A 22,489-nucleotide genomic window follows, 5' to 3' on the forward strand; every position below is an offset into this window, starting at 1 on the left:
AATGCAGGTGGATCTCTCCACAGCGGCATCGCAAAAGTTCTGACAGTAAATGAAATACAGCTTATCTTGCGTAATTTTGGTATACTTTTACCTTGACGCGTGCCAAGTCCGGTTCAGACAGCATCAAACATTTTAGCACAGATCAGGTTGTTTTGTCAAAAGCCTCAGCTTTCCCTAAGAGGGGGACAACATGAAGTCAAAATGACTCATGTAACACTAGACATTTTCAACCTGTTGGCCAGCACCATACTCCCTCCCAGTCTAGACGGGCTCTGACCACCCACTGCATACTCCAGGTCTCCACATCTGCACTGGCACCCTTCTGCTCTTCCCATTCTCCTTCTGCAAAGTCTCACAGGCTTGAGACACCATTTCTTCTTCTGGCGGACAAAGAAAGGAGGTGCCCCCAAAGGATTTTCTGAAACTGATGCTGGGGAAGAAAAGTCAGTTGATTAGGGAAAGTGGCCGAGTTTAGGGTTGGTGTAGAAAAGTCTCCTTCCTAGTCCCGGTGGTGCTTCCAAGCCACCACATGCTACTTGCTTCTCTCCCTGCTGCCTACACATGCTCTGCAGCAGGACGTTTAACAAAAACACTCAATGACCATTTCAGAATTAAGATTGCAGAAGGGCACTTGTGTTTAGCAAACATCTTTTCACTCTGTTTACAGAACCGATAGTAGTTCTACAATGCAATAAACTGCTCAAACTTTGCTGTTAATCAATTCTTGATGGCACTGAATGGCTGACGTTAAGGGGTGTCCTGGTTTTGGCAGCAGTAGAGTTAATTTTCTTTCTAATAGCTGCTATAGTGTTATGTCTTGGATTCAGTATGAGAAGAATGTTGATAATACTGATGTTTTCAGTTGTTGCCCAGTAGCGTTTAGACTAAGTCAAGGATTTTTCAGCTTCTCATGCCCAGCCAGCAAGAAGGCTGGAGGGGCACAAGAAGTTGGGAGGGAACACAGCTGGGACAGCAGACCCAAACTGGCCAAAGGAATATTCCATACCAGGTGATGGCTGCCTGGTGCTTAGCTGCTGGCTGGGGTTAAACCACGACAAGGGGCCAAAAATTACAGAATGGGACTGAGGATGAAGGCTGTAAGCCTTTTCACATACAGTTACAAGTAGAGCCATGAATCTGAAAACATTAAAGCTGGGCACAGGTAAGACCCCTCTGCAGCCCTCCCTTCAGAAGCATCACCAGCCTCTGGCCCCAGAGCTGCCCCGAACCCTCCCAGCCCCTCCAGCTCCTGATACAGTCCTACAGTTTCAGAGGTTTCACACCAAAATTTTGCTCTGTACCTTCTGCTCCATCCCCCAGACCATACTATTTGCTATCTACGATGACGACCTGAATGTCCAGAGTAATCCTTTAGCATGCCTCTTCTTGCTGCCTCTCTCTGAAGAGTCAGGTTTTCCTCTTTACCACCTTCAAGTGAATCCATCAGGAACGGTTGGGCAGTTTTACCAGCAGAGCAGCTGTGAGCAGCAGCATTCAGAACAGCGACCCATCCAAAAACCAGCTGCTGAAAAGCTATCTTCTCTTCCAACGGACAGTCCTGATCATCTATCTTGCTTCTGCCTTTCCATCCTCCGTGCTGTACATAGAACTCAGAGACACTGGACAGTATACATTTAAGTACTTGCGGGCATTCCCTCCTCTCCCATCAAACTAATCTGAGGAATCCCTTCACTCTGCCCTGTTGCTAACCACCACATCTTCCAGCTCCTCTGCAGATAATGGGCTAGAAATAACATGGGCCAACAGTTCTCCATCTATCATCATCAGTAGGCAGGCCCCAGTTCGAAAACTTCTAAAAGAACTGGCAATGTGATTTTTCAATATTCATTATTTCTGATTGATGTACTGCTGAACACAAATTTTTTTTCAAAAATAATAGAAAATCAGAAAGTTTAAAAAAGTGCTGCAGTCATGCCTAGGTGAGCTGGAAGCCCTGATAACTGTGACCGCTCCGAAGCCCAACACGAAGCTGGCTTCAGCTCAGAGCACTGCAGAAGCTGGGTCACTTACCACTGGATCAAGAAAGAAAGAAAAACTCATTTCTAAAGTATAATTTAAGATCTTCTACATATTTGGACATTCAGTTTATAAGAGACTTAAGTCTGTGAAATGAGCAGGAAAACCCAGGAAAATATTGACTTTAGAGCAACAAATAAAAGGTTCAATACTATTTCCCAACATCTGACACGCCAGACCTATTTTGAAAATGGAAACACTGATCCCTACGGTGCAAACGTCACTGCACAGCGAAATCATCCAGATGGGAGGGACAGCAGCAAAACCATGACTTAGCATAAAAAACCAAGTAATGTTATCAGTCTTACAAAGTCACACCAGAAAATGAAATCCTTACAAAATGAAAGCTGAACAACTACGGAAGATATTTTAAAAAAAAAGGGATGACAATATTAGCGTTTATTTTAAAAACGTAAATGTTCAGATTTGTGAGGCTAGCATGAGATTTGACAATTCTCAAACTCCAGTTTAAATCTGATCATTACAATTATGAAAATTTTTATAGCTATCATCTGAGATATGTAAAAAACAAACAAACAAAAAAGAACACCCCCCACCCCCCCCAAGGAACTTTCTGGCTCCACTACTGTTGAGAGCAAGATTAACCCCATGAAATTCTCTTTTGTCCCAGCAATGAAGATTAACTAGACATTGCTCATGCCTCTCCAGCAATAGAGTAGTACTTTGTTTAACTTTGGAAACCCAGGAATTAGAAAAATTCACCTGTTTCTTTCACCTTCCACCCTAAAGACGACACACATTATGAAGCAGCTCCAACTCAGAGCACTCCAGCCCCAGGATGGCTATCTTTTACTTAAAAACATTTAGTCCCAGATGCACAGCAGGCTGTGGGGCTCCAGCCTGCGAGCAGGACAACTCACTGCCCCTTCCACTCAGGTACCACCTTACCGATCTTAAAATACTGCGTGTGATCTGCAAGGGTTCGGGCTTTGCTTCCCAGGCAGCTCAGCCCTTAGACACGCTGTACTTGGCCACCTCGCCGCAGGTCGGGGGCCTCGGGGGCAGATGGACATGGACTTCCCAGACGGATGCTGCTGGAGGCAGCTTGCCTTCCCTGGCTCCTTCTTAGACTAGGCGTCCTGGATGCTGCTGGAGCTGCCGTCCAACCCAGGTCGTGGAAGCAGCTCGGGAAGAACTCCAGCAAATGGACATGTTGGGAGGGGAGGGAGAGAGGGAAGGGGAGAAGGAAGCCATCTCCAGCCACAGGACCACCAACAGGACACAACAAACCCCTTCACTAGCACAGCAAAAGCACAGGCTACACGACCGCAGCCTCAGGCATCGGTGCCAGCGTGGCAGGATCCAAACTGGCTCAGGAGCTTCCATCCCTTCAGGTTACTCAGTGTTTGTACACGTCAAGTGCCAACTAAGAAGCTCGACCAAACCAAAGCACCTGAAGGCTTAGGTAGCAGCGCGCTTGCTGCCTGCCTAAAGCAGCCAGAGCTGACGGAATGGGTTTCCCTGGGCTTCTCGAGGGACGTACGCACAATTTCAGAGATTAATAAGCATTTGGATAAAATGCATGGTGGTAGGGCCAGAGAAGACTTGCAGTTTTCTGGGTGTCATGAATCCCACTCTGAAACGTGTATTCCTCCTGTTCCAAATACAGCAACTTTTGTGAGAAACCTGAAGAAATTGTGAGAATTCAGCTCCTGGAGCCCGGCAATAACTGCTCCGTCTGACCACAACAAAAGCAGTTTGTCGTGCTGGCCCTGGCTGTGTAGAAGACCTGGGGGTCCTGGCAGGCAGAGCCGAGCACACCGGCAGCGTCCCCTTGCAAGAGGGAAGGGGCCAACAGCACCCTGGGCTGCATGAATCGACAACCTGGGCTGGGCAGGAGCACAGCCAGTGGATCACGGGAAGGGATTATCGCCCTCTACGCAGCATCCGCTAAATACTGCCCGGACAGCGTGTAGAGTCTTGGGTCCCAATACCACAAAGACATGGATAAACTGGAGCAAATTCAGCAGGTCAGTGATTGAGCAGTAGTGATGGGGCTGCAGCTCTTGCCTGGACAGGGGAGGCTGAGGGAGGAGGGCTTGTTCAGCCTGGGGAAGAGACTGCTTCTTCGAGGTATCGGGGAGCAGCGAGGACCAGCAGCTCTACAGGAAGGAGAGACAGGAGCAGAGCCCAGTCGGAAGGCAAGGCACAAGCATCACCTACAAGGGGCTGCGATACAGAGGAGCAAGTTTGGGTCAGGATCAGAGCAACTTGGTCTGAGCCCACAGCAGATCCTGCTCTGAGCCAGAGCTGGGACAAGAGACTACCAGAAGTCCCTTCTCACCTAAATTATTCCAGGACCTAAGTTTTTTGTCTAGTTAGTTTTAATTAGGAGCAGTTACCCAGCATAGTTACACGTGCAGCCCCACAACCCTGTGTCGGTACAAGGGTAGGTACAAACACTGCTTTGAGCAGAAATGCTGACATGCTGACTTAAAGGAAAATGAACTGGCCTCATTTTCCAGTAGATGTGACTGCTGAAAGACACACCTTTTAATGCACAAAAATTAAACCTTTCTGCTATCAGCACCTGACCTACTGTTTAGAAGATGCCTTTCGTACACAGTTAAAAGGGGGACACCCACCTGCAGCACGGCTGCCGTAGGCAGCGTTGGACTGGGAAGCATTTGTACCCAGCTGGGCTGAAGATGGTTGGGAAGTCGCTAGACCCAAGCAGCAAGAACCAAAGTGACACAATTAGAAGTATCTCTCACCACGTGCTAAGAACTGTCAAGTTTATCACACTTACACTTTCATAAGAACTAATCTGGAGCTGAGCTGTGTCCAAGTGTGCCTGCACTGGGGCTACTGAAGTGGAGCGTGTCCGCAGTGAAAGCCAGCCTTCGTGTGACCTTCCACACAACTCATCGGTGCGCTACCTTGGGTGACTGTGCCTGCTGCTAGACACAGCACACCATCCTCTTACAGCTGCTGGAGAGGCAAGGCCACAGAGTAATGCCTATCCTTGCTAATACTTAGATGCTTTTGGCTAGAAATACAAAAATTCAGTGTGTGAAGTCGATACCAAGCGTGGCAGCAGAAGCTGGCCATTCCAATGAAGGAACTGGAGGTCCTGGATCCGAGGTACTTGCAACAGCTGGCACAGCTGGTTAGCATGCTAGTTGGGGTCTATGCACATTGTCATATTTAGTTTCAGGGTGGGATAAGGCAGGATGAGCAGAACCTCTGCATCAGTATGCTGCAACCAAAAATTCATCCCCCCTCCCCTTCCCCTTGATCTCAACTGTATGCTCTCATCACCTTGCACAGACCATGATGCTCCACAGATTCCACTCGCTTTCTTCCGCAAGACCTGATCCAACTTGCTAATTCAGCAGCAGAAACCTTACAGCAGTTTCCTGTGAGGCCAGACAGCTCACAGAACCATAGAATATCTCAAGTTGGAAAGGATCCATAAGGAGCTGAACCGGTTCATAGCCCATCCGACAAGCACTGGAGACAGGACAAGGAGGGGCTCATCACTACACTGGCTCAGCTGCTCAAGAAACCGTGCTGTTACAATCACTGAATTTCAGCAATCCAGGCTGCATGTGACAAACCCAGACCTCTGTGGCCATGTGTTCACCTCTGCAGGAAACAGTTTACAGACTCTTCATGCCACATTTGGGAAACAAGTCATTTAATTCTAGGAAAGAAATTCTCCTTCCCTACCACTGTACAGAAAGAACATGTGCTGGTGTTGATTGCACACAAGCTACGTTCAATCACGGCACTATTTCCAGCTTCGGCGTGATGAAAAGAGAATCTTGCTCCAATCCAAAAATCTAAACAAGTCGCCATTTCCAGCATGGAGATTCGAAATTTGACTTTTTGAAGGCTGACTTTTCATAAAGCTCAGCTACACCACTCTTAGACACCCGTCACCACCTATGTTCTGACTACATTCCTCCTGTGTGCACAGAATGGCGTGGAAGAGACGAGCTTTAGCTTACAAGAAAAAATCCAAACAAATCTGTAAGGTGCTGACAATCTTATATACAAGGGGACTTAATGCAAGCAATCTCCAAGGTGAAACTTCACCAGTTTACCCAGAGTTCAGACACCAGCAGAGCAGGAAGGAAGTTTTCTGACAGATAGTTAAAAGCATGCTCCACCAGAAAATCCTCTGCCGCATGCTCAGCACTGGCAGAACCAAGGTCAAAGCTGGTGATCAACACCTCCTTCTAGCAACTACAGACAAGCCACCCACTAAACAGACCGATCAAAGATCAATTCTTTTTTTCTTTGTTCACCTTAACACTGTTTCTTCAGCTTACTGGCCCCATTCTGCTCAAGCGTGGCAGAGTATCACCGGCTCCCGCTACGCACTGTCTTCCTGGGAAGGCAAGAATGAGAAATCCTGCAACGGAAGAGCTAGCAGGGAAAAAGGTAATAAAGCAGCATCTCGCCTATCCATGCAGCGCAGGACGCGAAGATACCTTGTGGGTGACCAGGTTCAGCCCCAAGCTATCACAGGGGACCGCAGCACTCACACATTTATTCCATCTTGAAACTTCTCTTTTGATGCCACAAGGCCTACTAGAGCGCAGACCCAGAACCCTCCTTATTTCTCAGTCACAACTGTTAAGTGAAGGTCATACCCACACGATCCCACTCATCTAGGCTTTATCTTTTCCCAGCTGTTGTTTTGCTGGGCTAGGGAAACATAACTTTCAGACCATGGTTTCATATTGCTAAACTACATCAAAGCATCAGCTTAAGGTATTCAGGCACCACCACTGCTTGTTCCTGACTCAAATGCAGTGCTGCCAAAACCCGGCTGGTTTTTGGGGACCATGCTGTGAACCAGATCAGGTAACTGAGCTCACACATGCACAAGCGTAAAAAAAAAAAAAAAAAGCATCAAAGTGTGGTTTTGGTTCTGAAGCAGGAAAAGTACCCTGGTCAAATTTGTAAGAAAGAAACAACTATTTGCAGGCATAACTAATGAATTCCCAGAAGACAGCAAAAATCACTTACTTGCGTGACCTTGCATCTCATACAAGTAGGGTCATACCACTCCTAAATTAAGTCCTTTCTCAGGACTTACTCAATTCTCCCTGCAAGATAAGGCTCTGCGATACTGACGCCTTCCTACTTTATTCATTTCACTTCACACAGCTACTCCTTTTTTGTGCCAACGTCGTGAGAAGAACTACAGCAGACAGACCCCAAGAACCTTGAGGAGCCCAGCTAGTAACTTCACCTAAACCTTAAAGTATTTTCAAACAACACAATTCCCTTCTTTTTTGCTGGTTCTTCACTCGCTTTGTGGATCCTTACCTGCCTACGGGTAACTCATTTTCTGTGCCGCAGTTACTGAAGTCAGGTAGATTAGAGCTTTGAGCTGAGCAAAGATAGCTGCACTTTTATTTATAAAAGATATTAAAGGTAAGAGGAGGTATAGCCTGTGAAAAATACATTGCTAATGGAAAAAAAAGTAAAGAAGGAACTTCTCTGTATACAAAGGGATTTTAAAATTAGCTATTCACCATTCTTTATAACTGAAAGTGAAAACACGCTGTGCTGGAAGTGGTATCACAAGAACAGAAATCCTCTTGGGCTAGACCAGGGAGTCCTAAACCTAGAAAAAGGCAAGGAATAATCACTCCTTTGTGGGTCAAACCAGAAATTTTCATTGAGTGAGGCTGACAGCCTCTGTAATCAAGAATACTGGGCAGGAGGATGTACCAAATAGCACAGTGGGACCTGCAGTAGATTTTATTTATCTAGTAATTTATATAATTACTATGGGATATAACAGAGTTAGATTTTTAAGTTCCACAGCGGATCAACCACTGGAGTAATTTATTTGTGTTAATCACCAGTTATAACTAACATTTTAGCATTCCACATGCTCAGTACCAACTGCCCATGCGCAGAGTTGACAGCACTGTTCCTCTCTGATGAGTAAAATGCAGAACAACGGGGAAAACCATCAACATCGACTGGGTTAAAGTTTCTTCTAAGCTCTGCATCAAACTGACCCAAACTCTGAGTGCATCGTTTCAATTCGCAACTGTAGCCAACGTCACCACACAAAACATAACCACGTTTGAGTTTACACAAGTTATCTGAATCTCTCTCCCGAGGTTACAGTTCAACAAGGTACAAGGAACTACGGCACGACTCGCTGCTGGCACAGGGTGCGTGGGCTGCTCTGCCTCCCCGGCTCCATCATCCACATCTGCGCTTACCCTCAGCCAGCAGCAGCTCCCACTGAACACCTCCATGAGCAGCCTTAACCCTAATACAGCAGAAAAGGAAGAAAATCAGGTATTGGCACGTTAAGGCAGTCCATAAAAGGGTCTGACAGGAACCAGAGTCAGTGCAAATGTGGGGCAGGATCCTGCGCCCAAAACTGAGCGATCCTGTAGCAGAAGCATGTGGTTAGATCCACCAGCTGCTGCCGGAGCACTGCAAGGCAGGGCAGCCACTTAGGAAGGAAACGAAGTGTCTGGCATAAACGAGCGTGGAGCAAGACAGTGCAGGACTACTGCTACACAGCCTTTGCTGGAAAAACATCCCTGTACTGGAAAACTGCTCCTTGAAGTGGTCCAAGAGCTCCTGCGCCATTCGGGAAGAGGACAAGCAACGTCATCTGTATTCAAAAAGTTCTGGCAAAGTAATTTAAAGAGGGAGAAGGTATGGTTGAGGCAGAAACCTGAAAAGCCAAGGTTTCAAAGGACAGTTTCTGAATATTCAGTTTTGTAATGTGTCAGCAGATTACCACCTCAAAGCCTGTTCGGAACAGCATTTAGAACCGTTCCAGTTTTTTTTGGCTACCAGCACTCTTCAGCTCTAAGTAGAGGTTTTCCATTAAGTGCTCCTCTTGAAGCTCTTAGTAAGTCTCTTACTTTAACCTCCTACCTAACCCTGGACCTTGGCCTTTTCTAAATGTACCTTTTAGCTTGACTGATATAAAAAAAATGACCTTTAAAGGCACATGTTCCTGAATTTAAATTCAATCGGAAATCCAACACGATTACAGATATCATTGCCTTGTAAAAATATGCACTTTATTTTGACTGCCATGCTTAACGGGAGTAAGTTTTACTTTGAATTTGCATTGCAAATACAGAATTTGAAAATAAGCAATTCAAACGTAAAAACTCTGAACAATGGTTGAATTTTATTTTATTAAAAGTCCAATGCCTTATTTAACAAACCCTCACCTATATACCAGACTGGATCAACTCCCGCTTGCAAAACCATGAAAGTTGCTATTATCTATGCATGTGAGGGATTAAATATAAGATGAAACCTCACATTTCCCCTGTTCACTGCTTGGCAGCTATAAACCCTTCCTCCTTCTGATTCCCCGATTTTCAGTTAACTTTCACAGACCATAAATCAGCACACTTTAGAAGCATGCCAGTGTTGCAATTCTTCTGCACATTCCTCATTTCCAGCTGTACGTTCAGATTTTCCGTACAAGACTTCCTCAAAGCAAGTACCTTGCCGTGAGATAACACTGGTTTTGAGAACCGCAGGAAGGGAAGCGGTGTCTCCTGCACACCGAGAGTTAAGTCACCAGGAATCTCCAGCGCTCTTGAAGGACCCAACTGGTGACAGACAATTTCAGCAAAGAGTAATTTTCCTAGTGCAGGCGAGGACCTCAGCACTGACCTCATGAGAGCTGGCGTCGAATTTGGCAAGCTGTGCAGAAAGTGTGTACATGTTTACAGGCAAAACAAGCCACTGATGAAGTTATTTCACGCACTCTGCTCCCCTCCACTGTCCAAGAGCATTAACAGAGCCATCAGGCTGAAACACGACGGCACGGAAACAGCACCTCGCTCCTACTTTGCTGAAGATCAGCGTGCTGCGGAGGGCTTGCTGTTCCACGCGTGGTTGCTTTCCAAGTCTGAGTCACCCTCTCAAATAGTCCAGCGCCTCTCCAGGTCTAAATCAGGGCAAGCCTCAGGGTCACTTAGATGCCCGTACTAGTCTGGACTGTAACATCCATGGCCTGGCCGGAGCAACCCGTGCCTCACCGCATGGACTTTCCTCTACTGGAATCCGGGCTTCTGCTGGAGCAGAAATGGGGACAGGGGTTTTGCCAGCAGCAGGTGGTAACATTTATACTGCGGATACAAGGGCTGATGCTCAGGTTCCACAAACCTAAGCTTAGCATGTTCTAAATTCAGGCATAAGACTTGGACAGGAGTGACTGTCTGGGTGGGTGTCCTGGTTTCGGCTGCGATAGAGTTAATTGTCTTCCTAGTAGCTGGTACAGTGCTATGTTTTAGGGTCAGTATGAGAAGAACATTGATAACACGCTGATGTTTTCAGTTGTTGCTAAGTAGTGTTTAGACTAAGTCAAGGATTTTTCAGCTTCTCATGCCCAGCCAGCAAGAAGTTGGGAGGGAACACAGCCAGGACAGCTGACCCAAACTGGCCAAAGGAATATTCCATACCAGGTGACATCATGCCCAGTATATAAACTGGGGGGAGCTGGTCTGGGGGGAGAGCTGCTCAGGAACTAACTTGGCATCGGTCGGCGAGTGGTGAGCAATTGCGTTGTGCATCACTCGTTTTGTATATTCCAGTCCTTTTATTATTGTCATCTCAACCCATGAGTTTTACCATTTTTTTTTCCCCCCAATTTTTTCCCCCATCCCACTGGGTGAGGGAGGAAGTGAGTGAGCAGCTGTGTGTTGCTTAGTTGCTGGCTGGAGTTAGACCACAACAGTGGGATACCAAATTTCACAGCTTCCTCCTAACTCTCCCTGTGAGGAGCTTCATGTTCTCCCATGCCCTCCCTCCACACCTCTTTTGCCCCTGTTCCCCAGGTGAAGAGAACCAAGCTGATGGCTCTGAACCTGACGCTCCCTTCAAGATGAGTAACACAACAGCAAAGAGTTAGTGGCTGGTTTACCCAAGCCTGCATCCCTTCCCTCTAGCGGGGGGTGCTCTGAAGACATGACTTCACAAGATGGAGAGCCAGCCAAAAAAACCCAGGTAACAACTGCAAGAAAAGGGAGGTCTTGCTCCATCTCTCATTTACCTTTTGCCAGTTGCAGCCCCCAGGACCCCTCTGAATCAGCTCGGCTCTTTCACTTCAGCAGGTGGAAGAGGCTCAGCAGAGGGTCCAACGATCACCAGGAGGACAGGACAACCCGGGCAGAGATTCACAAGCCGTCCACCCTCCAAGTAAACTCAATTTAAACAGGTGGCTGCTACCAGCAAAGGTTGTCCCCCCCTCTTCCTACCATCCCCAGGTACACTTTCCCATTACCTCCAGCAGAAACGGCAGCAGGATGAGCCACTAAAACTCACAAGTTCAACGGAAAAAGATCCAGGGGAAAAAAACCAAAACAAAAAACAACCCACAGAGGACAAAAAGCTGAATCCACTCACCGAGGCCCCACAATCGCTAGCAGAGATGCAAAGACGTTCTGCACTCTTTGGCAGTAGCCAACTCCTAGTTGAGTATATGCCTTGGAGAGGAAGGTAAACGTAGCAAATAATGTCACAAATAAACTAGTCTTCAACTAGTCTTATTATTTGTATCCCAAATATACTTCAACTTGGTTGTTTCAACGGAGGAATCTGCTGCAGAGTCAACAAGACTTGCTGTCCCATGTCAGACTGAGGTCCAGGGAGACAAGATGCCACCTCACACACTTAGGGAAAAGTCTAAGCAAGACAACATCAACTTTCCCTAACAAGTTTCTACCAGCAAACAGCAGTGTTGGTACTTCCGAGGGCAGAAATTATATCCAGATGTTGTGTTTTATAAGAAAACAACCCATCCTCCTTGAACTCTTTTCAAATTCTCCTACGGTTTTGGCCTGCACACCATCATTGTGAGGAGCGATTACACAATCTGTGAGTGACATTACAAGATATCTGCCTTTTAAACTTGCTGCCCAGTAATCCAGTCGGGTGCGATCTCATCTTTATATGTGAGAAGCACTGACTGATTTGAAACAATGAGGAAAGCGCATTTCTATCTGCGTGCCCTTTGGAAAATCCAGCTCAGCAGGCTGCCCCTGAGGCTGAGAAGAGAGGTTTTGGTGAGAGAGGAAGCAGACTGGGGTACTTTCCCAGAACATTTTTGGCCTCTAGCAAATCTGAGAGTCCTCTGAATAGAAAGCGGCAATGTTACACTTGAGGAAATGGCGGGATTTATGGATGAGGCAGGGCAGAAACCTGGCTGTCACAGCACCTGATGCTGAGGACATGGTAAACACCTAAAAGCCATCCTGGCTTTCAGTCTTGCAGTGACTGCACCCAGGGGGAGGTTTGAATCATTAACATTAGCTGTAGGGATGAGAGAAGTTTCCAATATGAGAAAGTTATAAAATAATAAAAAAAAAAAAGGTGTGTCAAGGAATCACAAATAAAATTCGAAGACTTTACCTTCAAAAGAAGTCAAATTAGAAGCTATATATTTTAAAAAGCCTGTTCTGCTTCTTTATCTCCCCCTTATGTTTATTTTTCTGCTTTCTACCGAGTTGATTTCTCCTCAAAAGCACATAAAAGATCCCTTTCCTTTTTGCAACCACTTAGAGATCCATATTCCTGAACCCCTACAGCTTGTTTCTTCCATCTATTACTAGAGGAAATTAAAAGAAAGGAATTAAACACAGTAAGCTGAGAGTCATCAACTACTGATTACCTGAGTGAGCCTGAGGATAATCAGCAACTTTGTTTTTGTATCACAGTCTGTATTAACAACAACAAAAAGAGAGAGAACTACTTAGGGGAAGATCCAATCTTTTCCCAGGTTCTCACAGATTCCATCGACTCACAGAACATTTACTTTCACCACCAGGAAAAACAAAGAGCTCAGACGTCTGACACAGTCATTCCATACAAGCAGAACCCTGCTTCTGAAGTGAAGATCATCAGGATCTAAGACTTCACAATAAATTTTAAGAGTTGTATCCATCCAGACTGTACTTCCTCAGCTCTTGCCAAGACCTAGAAGGTTTGTCCACCTACCAATAGTCTAAAGCAGTTAAAAAAAATAAAAATCTATTTATCAGACTGGCAAAGTTGCCTTGGAATAAAGTTTCGATCTGGGCTGAACCTCAGTGCTCCAGCTGTCCAGGCTATCACACTGCTCTTCACGCACACTGTTACCTGCAGCAAACATGCAGTAAATAAAGGTAGCTTATCCCGCAGTGAACAAAGCAGGAGATTGCACATTTAGCACAGGACAAGAACATGTACCTGGACAGCTACTGCAAAGCAACCTCACCCAGCACACTGCATCATCAGATGCAAAACCAGCAGATGAATCTCCCTTTCCTACCTCTTCACTCTCACCTACCAGGGGCAGCTCCCTTGCCCCCCAGGTGGGCTAGTACAGCTTGGGGTAGTCGTGCTACACACCAAAATGGTCCCCATGAGCAATAACCCCCAAAAAGAGGGGGCAGCAAACTGTGCCATGGGGTGGAAGCAAGCAGTCAGGAACTCCAGCCTCAACACCGACACCTCTTTCCTTCTCCACTCAGGACATTCACAAAAATTTTTTGGGCAAGGAGAAATGTAAAGATGTAGGCAACTTTCTTTACCTTTCTTTACCTTGCAACATAAGCAAAGTACATATACCTATTTGCAAAAGCATACTGATTTGCACGTAGGTACTAATTCCACGGATACTACTCCATATTCCCAGTGGCACAGCTTAATTTAAACACCGCCCAAACAGCGAGTCTATCTGCATTCAAACAAAGGCCGAAAGTTTTCACGGCACCCCCAAAAAAGCTCTCGCACCCACCCCCAGGAGGAAGGCGCCCTGCCTGTGCACTGCAGTTCCCAAAGGCACAGGGAATAGGGTAACGTCATTTGTCCCCTGCCCGTACAGGCAATTTCTCACGGTGTTACAGCAACACAAAACCGAATACAAACTTATTTAACGCAAGGCATCAAATCTTTGTTTGCACTAGTAACAGTACAAGGCGTTTGTTCAGAGGCAATGACTTGCAAAGTTAAGAGCAATGCAATATCCGCAGCAAACAGCGCAGGTCTTTCATCTCATTACTGCCACATTGAGTCAGATAAGCAAACAGTTAAGAGTTGCTGGAGAGCAGCTACGATCAAGGCTTACATGAAAACATTCCCAGCGCGTGTATGTTTTTATTTTGGTCCTTATCTTTCATGTTCTATTATCTTGAACAGCAGTTCCACCTCTCTCAGCTCCTCGCTCCCATTTGAAGTCAAACCTCTACACGACAATCCTTTTTCACTCTTACCAGTATTACCTCATCTCTCCTCCCTCGACAGTTTTGGCAGCAAATGTCTGATCTGCGGTCGAAGCAAGGCGATACGGCGGTACAGGAGACAGAGTAAGTGAGCATTCACAAGAACTTATTTCTACTGAACTGTTTGGTCTGCCAGGTTAAGGACCAAACAGCTACAAAACTTCTTCCCTTTGATTTCGGGTGAACACCACGGATGTAACTGCCCCCGAAAAACGGCTTGTGGTATTTGGCTCCACACGCTACCATCTTTTAGACAAAACTTAAAACTTCCCCGAGTGGCTAGAAAAAATAGAAAAAGGGGACTTGCGTGACTGGTGCAACCACAAATCGGGCCAGCGCCGTAGAAACAGGCCAGAAAAACAGCACGGGCTGTACCACAGCGGTTATAATGACATAGCTAAAAACTGTTGAGCATCCCCTACCATGGAAACAGCTAGAGGAGCATCCAGACGCTGTTTTTTTTGTTGTATTCCCCCTCCAAGTACACAGGATAGCTCAATTGCCCCCGAGGTATTGCGGCGCTGGGGTAACGAAGTAATGGGATAACCACCGGGGAAAGAGGCAGCACCTCTAATTAGGAGCGGGCAAGAGCAACTGCAAGGCCTAGAGAGGGACGGGAACCCGCTCCGATGTTGTGACACACCGGTAAAGAGCGAGGTCCAGGCCCGCGGCTGGGAAAGTCACTTCGGAGCCCGAGGGAGACCGCGGACACGCCTGGGCCGAGGCCCCGGGGCCCAGCTCCCGTCAGCCGGCATCCGCCCGCTGACGGGAGCCGGGCCCCGGGGCCTCGGCCGCCTCGTCCCCTCACCGGGACTCACCGGGCTCCAGCAGATGAGCGAGTCGGTGTCGGGATCCTCCACCAGGGTCCACAGCTTGGTGAGGAAAGCGGGGACGTTACTGCCGCCGGGGCCGGCGCCCACCGCCGCCGCCGCCGCGCCAGGCCCCTCCATAACGGCGGCGGCCACCGCTGCGCCCTGAGGGCCCGGTTGCAGGCCCCGGGGCAGGCCGCGGCGCACCGGCGCCCTCCCCGGGAAGCCACCGCCAGCTGGGGTTTAAGCGGTTGGGCCGAGGCGGGCAGGCGGTGCGGGGGCTTAGTGCCGCCGGCGGCCGCCGCCGCGGGGCCGGGCCGCTGCCTGCGCACTGCAACCCCCGGGGCCCAGCATGGCCGCCGCCATCTTGGGACGCCTCCGAGACAAGCCCCCCGCGCGGCGGCGCCGCCGGGCGCATGCGCGGCGCCGCCCCCTCCCGCGCCGGGGCCACGCCCCCTCTCCCTCCCTCCACGCTGCCGTCAACAGCCCGGCGCCGGGCGGCGCGATGCGCATGCGCCTCCTCCGGGAGAGCGCGCACCACCACCCCCTCCCCGCCGCCCCGCCCCTCGGAGGGGAGGGGGAGGGAGACGCACTTCTGTGCGCATGCGCCGTGCAACCGGTGCGCCCGTGCCGCCGGTCAGCCCCGCCTATGCGCATGCGCACCTCCCCGCGACGCCAGCCGGCCTGTCGCTGGGCGCATGCGCGCTCCTCCCCTCCCCCCTTCCTCCCCCCCCTCCTCGGTGCCCGTTTCTGCGCATGCGCCTCTCCTCCCGCCGGGGAAAAGCGAAGCGGCGCCGCGACCTTTGACCCGGGCGCGCAGGCGCGGTGCGCGGCGGCGGCGGCGCACGCGGGACGGAGCCATGGAGGAGGTCGGGGCGCGCGCGGGGGGGTGGTTGCCATGGTTACGCTGCTTTTTGGGATTTTTTTTTAAATTTTTTTTTTTCCCCCGTTGAAGGGGACGCGGGGACCGGTCCCGGTCCTGGGGAGGCGGGGGGAGGTGGGGGCACGACACACACACACGGGACGGGACGGGACACAACCGGGGCCGCCACCGGCCTGACACCCTCCCCGTTCTCTCCGCCGCCCCGTTCCCTTCCAGCCCTGTCCTGCCGGGGAGAGCGAGGAGCTGACGGAGAGCGAGGAGAGCGTCTACTCGGGGCTGGAGGACTCGGGCACCGACAGCAGCTCGGCGGAGGAGGAGGAGGAGGAGGAGGAAGGCCCCGGCGGCAGCTCGCCCCCCCCCCGGACACACGTAAGGGTCTCTTGAGCACCGGGAAACGGCGTTTACAGCGGGCGAGGCCCGGTACCTCTCTGGGTGTTCGCAGCCTGGGGGATGTCCTGCTGGGACTGGCAGCTCCGGGGGGTCCCGGCCCTCAGAAATAACGGCCTGTGGATCTATAGGATCTATAGGATCTCTACAGTCTAGATACGTAACACAGGCCCAACGCGGTTTTCTTCCCCTGTCCTGCCTGGAGGAGGAGGAGGAAGGTTGTGAGGAAGACCTCGTGTTGGTGTGTCCCCCACCCCGTGCACAAACTATGGAGAAAAAGTAAAACCAAACCCGTTCACGCAAACCCTGGTAAAGCATTTGCAAAGAGGAATCTTGTTCAGACCTGTGAAGTTGCTAGATTATTGTTTTGGGGTTGGGTTTTGGTTTGGTTTTTTTTTGATGCTGTTTCTCTTCAGTTGCGCAAGTGGGGGCTTGGGTCGGGCGGTGTGGCTGGGTTGGCGTCGGGAACCAGAGCTGCACGTTGGGTAGAGAAGCCCCCAGAGATGCTGAGGAAGATTCACACAAGCTTGAGCTCCCAGGAGTCAGGGATGTCCGACCAGGCGGGCTCATGCTCAAATTTGTCTCGAGATATTAACATGCAGATCCCTGGTACTTCGGGCAGGGCAGCCTCCTTCGCCCTGGGTCACACCCCGAGCTCGTTAACAAGAAATGCCTTGTAATTACCCTAGCTCTCTGGATCTGTCTGTTTATATATCTGTTTGGATAATGGGTAGAAGCTTTACCCAGGTCTGGAGTAGAAATTTAGTAGAAAGTTCCTCTAGTAACCTGCTTAGGAGTTTCATAGCAGTGCCTGGGGCTGCGGCGTTGCTGTTCAGCAGCCGTCCTGCTTGGGTTGTCCGCATCGACGGCCGCTCGTTCCCACCCTGACACCGCCTTCGTTGTCGTGCTTCAACTGCTGCTTATGAATCTACGGCATAGGCCAGGCCTGGCGGCTGATCCAGCCCAGAAATCGCTCTGCGGAAGCGGGGCTTTTGTTGTTGTTGTTGTTGTTCTGTTTTGCTTTTCAGAACAATTGGTCCCCTAAACTGGGCAGGCGTTTTGGCTCGTGGTGGGGGTTGTTTTCCTTGGCGTTGGCTCTCAGCTCTGTTTTGCCATGCAGCCGGGTAAGCAGTAGGGTAATTGCTAAAGCCGGGACTGACTGCCAGTGCATTGTGCATCCGTCTGTCTGAGAGCTGGGGCTGGTTCTGCACCCAACTCTCCCGCTTCTTCAGCCTTTTATTCAATATCCAAGTACGTGCCATGCTATAGGTCCGTAAGAAAGTATCGGCAGGTGTTGGGAGCCATCACTGTCTTGTTGCAACCCAGGTCAAGCTGGACACGATGCTCTGCTCTGCACTGGAACATTGCATGCTTTGTGCAGGTAGCACAGCTTAAATGAGAGCTACAGCGGTAAGAGCAGAAGCTGAGGAGGTCGGGGGGGTTTGATCCTGAACGCTGTTTCCGTTACTGTGCAATATGTCCCTTTTTTGGCCTTGCTGCTGCTTTGGGCAGGGATAGCCTGCTGGTTTTGTAGCGACATCTCGGCGAAGTCAGATTCCCAATTGCCTTTCTTGCTTGGCCTTCTGCCTTTGGGGCCTTTGCCATGCAAAGGCAACAGTGTCTTAGCAGAAGGGCAGGAGCTAGTGCCGTTCCTGCCACGCAGGAGCCCTGCGTGCTGCTGGGCTGTGTGTGAAGAGAGTTACTGAACACAGACTGCAGCTATGCTGAGCAGGGAATGTTAGGGACAGAGCAGAGACTTGACTGGGTTTCCTCTTGTGTGGGAAGGGTCCTGAAAAAGTTTCACGGAGGGAAAAGACATGAAACACATCAGACTTGGACCAGTGGGGCACCACAGCCCGATCCTGTTCTGCCGACTGAGCGGATTGTGCGCCATCCCTCCTGCCCGGACAGACTTGGGACAGATGGAGCCCAAAGTCATGGACTGAATGAACTTGAAAGACATTTGATAGAGATGGCCCATAAGCTGCGGGAATGCTATCTCTGTGTATTATACACTAAAAGGCAGGAAAAGTGGTGTGGTGGTTAATTAGAAATGTATTGAGCAGTGTGGGATCTGGGCATGACGTAAATGGTATAGAATAAGGGGTGGATATTATCCTGCTTTCGGCTGGGACAGAGTTAATTTTCTTCTTGGTAGCTGGTACAGTGCTGCGTTTTGGATTTAGTGTGAGAATAATGTTGATAACACGCTGGTGTTTTCAGTTGTTGCTGAGTAGTGCTTATCCGAAGTCAAGGATTTTTCAGTTTCCCATGCTCTGCCAGCAAGCAGGTGTGCAAACAAGAAGCTGTGAGGGAGCACGGGCAGGACAGCTGACCCAAACTAGCCAAAGGGATATTCCATACTGTGGAATGTCATGTTCAATATATAAACCGTGGGAGTTGGCTGTTCACCTGTTGTTTCTGTTTGGAAAAAAGAAACGCTTCTTGCAAGGGCATCACTTTCCCAGTGCAGAGTTTAATGGAAGTTTTGTCTGTTCAGACCCTTTTCTTCTCTGGAGTCCTGCAAGGAAGTAATTCTATTGTCTGTGCCTCTGTCCTTTTTGATTTGCAGCACCCCTAAATGCTTTCTGATGGAGCTGTGAACCCTGCGTGGTGAACTACAGCCTCCTGCAGCTGGGTTTTCTTCTCTTCCTTCTTTACAGGGCCCTTTGCGTAATGCCATAAGTAAATGGGTTGAAAACTGCTATGTTGCAGTGTTAGAAGCTTCTGCAGTTCAGACAGCTTCTCAGAGTGACTCGATGATTTCGTGAGCTGTGTGCAATTTAGAATTTTACATTGCTTCAAAACTGCTCGGGAACTTGGGGAGAGCAGAGGCAAACTACAACGTTAGAATTTCCCAGGAGCATCTTGAGTGTTTCCTCGGCCATTGCTCTATGCAGCGTCTCGCTTTTGCTCTTAGCTTGGGAACGGTGGTCGCTGCTTTACGGAGAGAAGAAAATTCACTTTGGAGAAGAAAATGGAGCTACACGCAGGGTCTGGGGAACAAATGCTCGTAGGACAACTCTGTCTGAGCTGGGTCTGTCGTCAGGGCGCTTGGTGGTCCTCCTCTGCCGGGGAGAGCTGCTGGTTCACCAGCGGAGGTGGCAGGCACAGGGTATGCTAATGCTCTTCGTATAATACTGTGGCATTTAAAAATGGACTTACGGCTTTGGGGCGAGAATGAAGAGACCTAGCTTCTGCCTAGAAAATACTTCACTTGCTAGCATTGGAGAGCTGTTTATTTGTCTTGGGTAGATGTGTTTAATTTTGAATGAGATTTCTCAAATTCTGGTCTCTTAATTGCAGACTCTTAAAACTTTGATTTCTGTTCATCAGCTCTCCGGTAGGCAAATCTGCTTTGTTTACAAGGAGTTAGTTATGAAAACATTATTAAAAGGCAAGCTAAAATTTTACTTGGATTGGTTGTGATGGCAAAACCTGCTGGGGGGGGGGATTATTTTTTCTTATAAGATAAGAGTGTGGGTATCTGTGCCTGCATCTAAGGGCTTGTCAGTTGTCGGAGCTGCTGTTAGTGTGATGGGTAAGAAACTGACACCCACTGGGAGTTGTAAGTTGCCATGCTGCAGTTTTCCCTGCCCTGGGAGCACTGGGAGGATCTGCCCATGAGACCTCGGCTCTTGCTTGAGCTGGTATTTGTGATATTAGCTTGCGCTTGCTCTTTGGTCTGTGGCCTCGACCCTGCCCGTGCACACACTGCCTCCCCCGCTGCCCCAAGTGACCACTTGTTGGGGTTTTTTGTATTATCAATTTTTTTTTTTATTATCAATTTTGTTCAATTCGCTGTGCTGTGTAGGAGCGGTTTAGCCAAAGTGATATGCAAACCCGAAACAGTCTTCGGGTGCCACCAAACAAGTTTTTATTCTGGCAGAGCAGAGTTGTCAGGTTCTTACTTGCAGGAACACGAAAAAGAGAAGAAAAGGACTCCGAAAATAAACGCAGACTGTGAGTGTCCTTGCCGTTAATCCATGACTTTGGCTGCTCATTTTGGCTGCTCATTAGGATCTACGTTCCCTGTAAGGGAACAGAGGATGCTCCTACCCAGGGCTGTGTCCCTAAAATGCTCCGAGGAGACCTTGCGGGGGTTTAACCCTGGTGAGAGAGGAAATGGTTTGACTCACACCTCTGTCGGCAGCCTTTTCAGAAGGGGGCTCGTCCCTGCTCCTTTCAGGGGGATTTTAATTCTTGCCCAAAAGTTTAGAGTCTGTTCTTAGATGTCTTTTTTTGTTTAGTAGGTTGGTGTGATGACTTTGGCACTTCTGGGGGTGGTGCTGAATGATGATTTGTAGCCTGCCTGTGAACAGGTATCTGAACAGCAGGGATCTCTGGAGGCCAGTCACTTCTGCCTTTGTTTAGCTCATTCTCGGAAATTTAATTGATTTTTAGCCCTAAGCTTAAAATATGTTGCAAATTATACAGCATTCATTTCCAATACAGTGTAGCACTGTTGGGGACATGATGTGTAAGTGCCAAAAGCAGCCATCAGCCACAATGCAGAGCTGTCATTACTATGCGTGGCGGTGACAGCCCCCAGTTCTTCCTGCTCCTTGCAGTTAGGTAATAAAGTGCAAATACAGAACGCTGACCCTCCCTGGCAGCTTCTCTGAAGCTGTGTTTTCACAGAAGGCTAACGAACCTCACAGTCAGCAGCTTCTCTGAGGGCTGCCAGAGCGGGGATGTTTCCCATCCCCAGCCTTGTCCTCTCCCTTCTGGTTCTGCTCCGTCTCAGAAGATGCTTTCTTGAGCCAGGTCACCTCGTCAGCGTGATCGAGAGCCGTCTCTCCTCCCTGCTGAGGTAGTTTCCCTTCTGCGAGGTGAGCGGGTTGAATTGGCTCCCTGGGGAGAGTGTCAGGAGCCAAGCCGGCACACAGGGAGGAGCAAGAGGAGGGTGGGAGGGTAAAGACCACCTTTCAGCAAGATCAGCTTGCCCCCTCTGAGAGAGCCAGGCCTGATTTTTACAGTCCTCTTGCGTGTTTTGGCGAGCATGCTCATTCTAGCCTGGATGGCTGTCTTGCTGTCCCTGTTTTTCAAAACTGAAGACCTCATTCTGTCTTGTGGAAATTTGCTTTGAACCTGCCTTTAGACCTCCCAGCTGATGCCAGTTTGCTCCAACATCACTTGTGCCTTGCCGCTGGTGTGGACACCTGAGCTGGTGCCGGAGAAGCCTCCTGCTCCTCCCCATTGGATTTTCAGCCTTGATGTTAAAGACATCCTTGTTCTCTGGGAATGGTCTGTCACCATGAACGTCACTCGAGCCAGGCTCTGGAGCGCTTTTGGAGGGCTTTGCGCATGTCCTGGGTCTCTTGCTTTCAGTATCTTCTGGCTGTCCAGCAAGTTAATCGAGGTTGGAGAGGATTCCCAAGCTGCTTCTTCCAGAAGCTTCTGGACTACGCGCAGGAGAGCTACATGCATCAGCTGAAGGCATACAGCACTTGGGAATCGACAGGAGGGTCTCCTGCTCTGCCAGAGATATGCGGAGAACATCAGGGAGCTTGTGGAGAAGGATGTCGTGTGGACGGAGAAGGGAAGGGAAGCTTGCAGATGTTCTGTGATTACTCTGAGGTTTCCTGCTGAGCGACCAGACAGCAAGGAGCCTTGCTTGCTCAGGTTGCCAGAGCTTTTCTGTAGACTCAGCATCATGGTCCTCCCGGAGAGGCCTGTCTGGGGCTGCAGGAAAAGCTGGGAGCTCTGGGAGGACGCTGCTAATGTCGCACCTCATGGCGAGGGGTTGTGGCACTGTTCTGCCGACTGACTCCGTTAATCGTGGTCTCTCACTGCTTCCATAAAAACTGCGATATTCTCTTGGTGAAAGCCGGTGATTTGGAGGGTGCCGAAGCCAAGCTGATGCTCTTTGGCTGGTCTGCTCTTTGTCCATCTGTGGAAGTAGTGGCTTTGGCAAGAGAGAAACCCTTTAGATTTAGGGGAGGTGTTACTACTCCCTGAACGTTTCAGTGTTTGAAATACTTTTGCCAAAGGTTTGTATTTTTATCTTCTGAGGTATCCCGGTTTGTGACTGTTGTGTTTGACCAGCCTAGGGAAGCGATGGGAAGATTGATGGCTCCTGAGACGATGAAACACAAAACAGCTTAGGACGTGTTAGTGTCTGGGCAGAATTC

At 49.2% G+C, this 22,489-nt stretch overlaps 2 protein-coding genes across 5 annotated transcripts in view; one reads left to right on the forward strand and one right to left on the reverse strand.

Moving 5' to 3' along the window:
- The window catches only part of HSF1 (heat shock transcription factor 1), a 71,333-nt gene extending 55,849 nt beyond the window's left edge, over positions 1-15,484 (reverse strand). For 3 of the 4 annotated variants that reach the window (XM_075024136.1, XM_075024134.1, XM_075024133.1), the window contains exon 1: positions 15,095-15,484. In XM_075024136.1, the coding sequence (XP_074880237.1) occupies positions 15,095-15,226 (132 nt within the window). In that variant the 5' untranslated portion in view covers positions 15,227-15,484. The remainder of the gene's footprint in view (positions 1-15,094) is intronic. The other variant, XM_075024135.1, reaches the window with a different exon arrangement.
- A 359-nt stretch (positions 15,485-15,843) lies between these two features.
- Positions 15,844-22,489, forward strand: part of BOP1 (BOP1 ribosomal biogenesis factor) — a 67,673-nt gene continuing 61,027 nt past the window's right edge. The window contains exons 1-2 of the mRNA XM_075024176.1: positions 15,844-15,954; positions 16,185-16,337. Coding sequence (XP_074880277.1) covers positions 15,946-15,954; positions 16,185-16,337 — 162 coding nt within the window. The 5' untranslated portion in view covers positions 15,844-15,945. The remainder of the gene's footprint in view (positions 15,955-16,184; positions 16,338-22,489) is intronic.

Source organism: Buteo buteo, chromosome 3 (genome assembly GCF_964188355.1).
Source record: "Buteo buteo chromosome 3, bButBut1.hap1.1, whole genome shotgun sequence".
Lineage (NCBI taxonomy): Eukaryota > Metazoa > Chordata > Aves > Accipitriformes > Accipitridae > Buteo > Buteo buteo.